Below are 5,402 nucleotides of genomic sequence, written 5' to 3'. Positions count from 1 at the left end.
AACCAGGTGATTTCCCAGGCTCCTGACCAGCAGGTGGGATTTTCCATCCTCCCAAGGGTCACTTCCCAGTTTCTTCCCCAGCACCTAAAAGTACCGTCCTTGAGGTGGCCCTCGCAAGGGCCAGTGGCTGCAGGTCTCTCGGTATCTCTATCAGCCTACAGTGAGAGAGCGTGTGTGTGTGCAGGAAGAGAGGCAGAATAGTTGCCTGTCTCCATAGGCAGTGCTGTAGGGATACACACTGTCCTTGGTACTGCCATTCAGATGACAGCTACAGCGAGCTCGCTGATAAGGTCAATTCTAGGAAGCAAGACTTCTGGATGGCTTTCTCCCTCGATTTCTGTTAACCTATCAGCCAAGGGAACTCAGAAGGAGAGAACTGCTCTTACCCAAGGATCCAAGTATGTTTAAGGAACAAATGAAACGTATTAAAAAGAGCTATACCTATGCAAGGCTGCTTATACTGTGTGCCTGTTCAATCTAGAAGGCGTTCGTTCTCCTGAGCCGTGTCAACTTTGGGGTTGCTTTCCCCCGTGTCCTATCACGGAGAGTAGGGAGTCCATGAGATCTGAGAAGGATTGATAGAAAGAGATCAGCTGAGGGGAGACCCAATCAGGGCACCCAGTCACGAATATAGTGGGCACCTATCTTCAGCTCCAGTCCCATCCCCACCACTGGAAGGGTATCTCGAAGGGGAAGGAGTGATGGAAAGAGACTCAGTTACTCCAGAAAGAGATGCCCAGAGCTGCCAGGGAATCCAGGTGGAGATGTCCAGCGAGAGCAGAGAGCTCTGTTTAAAGGGGGGGGCGTGTCCTCAGGGCGTAGTCCCGCCCATTCCCGCCCTCCCCCACCCCCTGGTCTGTCCTAGCTCCTGGCCTGGGGGTTTCGCTTTCAGTCACCAGCTAGAGCGCAGCTGAGACACTAGAGCTCCAGGCGCAAGGGCGGGAGCCACCGCCGCCCCTATGGCGCCCGCCGCCCTCTGGGTCGCGCTGGTCGTCGAACTGCAGCTGTGGGCCGCCGGACACACGGTGCCCGCCCAGGTGGGTGACTCTCGGGGTCATGGGGGACAGCTGCGCATCACAAAGTGCCCATCCCAGCTTCTGCACAATTACGGGACAGCACGAGAGGCCATCCCATCGCCAGCAGACACGCGCCACGCGCTTCTGGGGACCCACTAGGGACCTGAAACCTGGCACGTTGGGAGCCTGGGGTGGTACTCGGTTCCCGACAGCCTCATGTTCCAGAAACACCTTGTGGCTCTCTCCGGGAGCTTGGTCAGGGCTCGAATAATACTCAGCCAGGCTCACGAACACTGTTCAGCCTTGCGAAGTCCCTTCTGTCCCGCGGTCTGGAGGTGGGAAGGACAGGGACCACTGCCCCAATGCTTGAGCGGGTTGCGTCTTCTGAAGACTTCCGTCTCTGCGCCATGATTTGTCTCTTTCTCAGCAACACTGGGATTGCTAGATGTCCACGGGGCCAGGCGTCTAAGTAGGCGCCTAATATAAGAGACCTTCGGGGAGTGAGTCACTTCTCTGTCACTTACCCAGATTGCTTCCATGGATCCGCCTGCTGTGTTGGGGGGCCATTTCAGAATATTCTCTGTGTACTGGCTGAGAGGGCAGCTACCCAAGGAACCTCAGGAAAATGGAAAGATCAAAGATCCCAGTATCCGGTATTCATATTATTCACACAAGAACAGGGTCACTTCTACAGAGTGGTCTTTTTTTTTTCCTCCTTCCTGTCTTCATTGATTGTAAGACAGGGTAAAAGAAAGCAGATTATAGGTACAGAAAAGTGAGGCCCAGAAAAATTACCTTTTCTGAAGGGAGCTTGCTGCACTGATAGGCCTTTGCTCTGCTCCGTGTATGCTTTCTGCCTCCTGAGCCCACCCTGATGGACAGGGAGGGTGTGCTTACCTGACTACAGGGGAGCAGAGTGGAAGGTGGCTTTTGTAGTGTCCAGAGGTGATTCAATGGCCCCAGACCATTTGCTCTTCTCAGGCTGCAAAGGAATGGACTCATCCTCGGTGGATGTAGGTCCTCAGGGAGGTGTCAAGGATGGACTCTGGATCAGGACAGTCGCAGTTCTGAATGTTCATGGTTGTGGTCACCAGCCTGGCTGGAAATTGTGCTCTGAACTCCAAAGAAGGATAGATCTTTGGGCACTGAACTGGGGTCTGTCCCTGGGGCCAGAGCATAGGAGCTTCTGTTCCGGAAGGGGACACACAAGGCTCTGTGGGATCCAGGTGGAATGATTGTGTGACTGAAGATGTTTCCTTCTCACTTCCTTCTCTACCTGACCAGTCCCAGGTCAGCTTAGACCTTCTGCTACTATTGTCATGGACTCTTAGCTAGTCTGGCCACCGAAAGGTGTAGGAATGAGTGACAAGCTGTGACATTTGCCAGGACCACAGAACTGGGAGGCGATGGGGAGAGATCTGAAGGCAAGTTTCTGGCCTGACTCCCAACATTCTTTCTTCAGACCTTCCCTTACCTGTATCCCCACTGCTACCCCTATTATGGGACTCAGAGATACTGTGTGTAGTGGGGCTGGGCAGCAGAGAGAGTCCTAAGGTCATCTGAGTAGGTTCCAGGGGCAGGAAACTCTGTCTACCCTTCACCTATTCAGTCTTTCATTTATTTGGCAAATAAATACATGTGAAGCAGGGTGGGGGGGCACTTGTTCCGATCTTACTTAACCTGATGTGTGTGGCCTTTCTATCCCTGGGACTCTCAGGGCTGGGGACTGCTGCTTGCTGCTCGAGCCCGAATCTGTAGCATCCCAGGCTGGCCCTGAAGTGGATCAGATACCTGCAGTACTGCTGAGCCTGAGAGCTCTTTCTTTCTTTCTTCCTATCTCTGTCTTTTGTTTGCTGACTGACATCCTTCTGGGGCATCTGTATTGTGACTGAGGATGTGGCTTGGTATTGGGACCTTCAGATGGCAGTGGTTCGATACCCTGATATAGTGGCATCCATCTATCAACTCTCTTGGCGTTCATCTATACACGCTTCACACACTGCCCACCAGCCAGCTCTAAGAAACTACCTCCAGAACCCCAGAAGCCACATGGCCAGAAGGTCACATACTTCACAGACTTGGGTTTTTCTCAGAACTACCCTTGTTACATGGGTTACATTAGTTTTTGTTTACTCCCCACCCCCATCCCCATTCATTGAAATAGAGAATTTGCTTGGATTTTTTTTTCTTTTTAAGATGGTTGTCTCCTGTAGCCCAGGCTGGCCTTCAGATCACTATTTTGTTTAGGATGACCTTGAAGTTCAGATCTTTGCACATCTCCAGTACTGGGATTACAACTGTGTGCTATCAGCACCTGACTTATGTAGGTCTGGACATGTGTCCCTGCATGCCAGGCAGCATTTTACCAGCTGGGCTACATCCTGAGGGCCTCTCTGACATTTTGGGGTTGAAAAATGGCCTGGCCCAGTGGTGGCTTCCTGAAGCATTTGTCAGTCTCCAGGGCTGGGCAACACATTGACACTTTTTGTCCCTTGCTAGTCAGGGTAGCTTTGTAAGGAAAGTCACCTAGGGTGACTTTGTAGGGAAGAAGGGAGATGTTTGCCACCATGCCTGGTATATGTGTGACAGTTCTTGTTTCTCTTGCTTACAATTTAATCACAGCATTCAAGGTGGTACAGGCAGGATTATCAATTTAAGACCATCCTTGAGTATATGGAGAGTTTGAGATAACCCTGGGCTTCCTGAAAACGTCTCAAAAGAAAAAAAGAAAAAGAAAGAAACTCAAAACGTTTAGCTAAATGTCAGAGATATTTGGCTGACCTTTGTAGTGACTTGTGACCCCATTTTACAACCAAATGTGTCAGATTGGTGGGCAGATCAAGGTTCTGGTGGCCTGCCTCTTTCAAAGTGTCTCTGGTTTTCTCCCCACTGCCGTAACAGATCGGATGAGCTGGAGACCCTCTCCCTTAATAGCTCACACTTCCTACCTCTACCTAACCTTGGGTTATGATTAGGCCATCCCAGTGGTGGTGGGTGGCTCAGAGCCCTAGAGTGAGCAAGGAGGGAGTTGGGGATTGGTACTGGGAGAGATCCCAGTGAGTAGAAGTGAACATGCTATATCCCCAGTTTCAAACATTGTAAGGCACCAGCTCCCTTGGTCAGAGCTCAAGACCTGAGTCACACACATGTTAGCCTATAGCCTTCCTCTGCTATCCAGAAACTGTGTGTCAGAGCCTCTCTCATTCCTCTGTACAGTGGAAACACACCCCTGGTGGAGGCCAGGACTAAGGCTTTGAAGTCACTGTTGTCTGTGTGAGCCAAAGGTAGCTCTCCTGATTTGGTTATATGCAGTGCTCACAGATAGGAGGGGCTCAGACCCCCATCAATGGGAGCCATATGTCCCAAAGCTTAGGCATCAGATAGCCAGTTGCCCCAAGTTCCTGCTTGAATGAATTTGCTGCTTAGCACCCCAAAACCAAGTTCCTTCCTGTCGCTTTTTCCTGCTGTACTTCCTGCCCTGTGTCTTCTGGCTGGGCCCCTCAAATCACTTGCCTGACTGGAGTCTGGGACTCTGTGTAGTAGCAAAAGCTATATGGTCAGGGAGCCACCATGTCACCTTTTCAGTGGCAGGTGCTGAATGTCATTTGGGGACGACGAGGAGTATGCATGAAGACATTGGAAGGAGCACAGAAGGCTTTAGCTTTGTGCTTGTCAACCTGTGAGTTGTGACACCTGTAGGCATCATGGGGCCCACCTAAGACCATCCTGTATAGCAGATATTTACATTATGATTGATGACAGTAGCAAAATTATACAGTTATAAAATGGCAACAAAAGTAACTTTATGGCTGGGGGGGGTCACCCCAACACAAGGAACAGTGTTAAAGGGTCACAGCATTAGGAAGGTTGAGAACCCCTGTTCTAGCTCACCACTACATGTCAGTAGATCCCACGCTCTCAAATCTCTTCCTTCCGCATTTATGGGTGTTTATGAGTGTATGTGTGTGTGAGAGAGACAGAGACACAGAGACATAAAGAGACACACAGAGAGAAAGATTCTGTTTACTTAAGACCCGAGACAGGAAAGCCGTCTTCTGAACTGAAGCTGTCCAGTTCCCTATGCCCAAGTGACTTCTAAGACAGTACTACCTTGAGGAAGGATCACAGCCTAAGTGTTAGTAGAGGAGAGTTTAATGGCTTGCTGTGTGTCCTTGCTCAGGTCATTTAACCTCTCTGAGCCTAAACCTTCTACAAGCATTAGTCTCAATGTCCTCCCAGAAGGGATGGAGTTGGCAGTGACATAAATAACAAGAAAAAAGAGCTGATGTCTTTTCCCTTTCCTTCCTTCCTTCCTTCCTTCCTTCCTTCCTTCCTTCCTTCCTTCCTTCCTTCCTTCTTCCCTCCCTCCCTCCCTCCCTCCCTCCC

The 5,402-nt window shown here is 50.6% G+C and overlaps 1 protein-coding gene across 2 annotated transcripts in view; it reads left to right on the top strand.

Annotated features, from left to right (window-relative positions):
- Positions 1 to 890: 890 nt before the first annotated feature.
- The window catches only part of Tnfrsf1b (TNF receptor superfamily member 1B), a 31,679-nt gene continuing 27,167 nt past the window's right edge, over positions 891 to 5,402 (top strand). The window contains exon 1 of one of the 2 annotated variants that reach the window (XM_028785996.1): positions 891 to 1,037. In XM_028785996.1, coding sequence (XP_028641829.1) covers positions 960 to 1,037 — 78 coding nt within the window. In that variant the 5' untranslated portion in view covers positions 891 to 959. The remainder of the gene's footprint in view (positions 1,038 to 5,402) is intronic. The other variant, XM_028785997.1, reaches the window with a different exon arrangement.

The sequence above is a fragment of the Grammomys surdaster genome, unplaced genomic scaffold (genome assembly GCF_004785775.1).
Source record: "Grammomys surdaster isolate TR1022 unplaced genomic scaffold, NIH_TR_1.0 125408, whole genome shotgun sequence".
NCBI classification, from domain to species: Eukaryota; Metazoa; Chordata; class Mammalia; order Rodentia; family Muridae; genus Grammomys; species Grammomys surdaster.
This window is presented reverse-complemented; position numbering and strand designations above follow the sequence as displayed.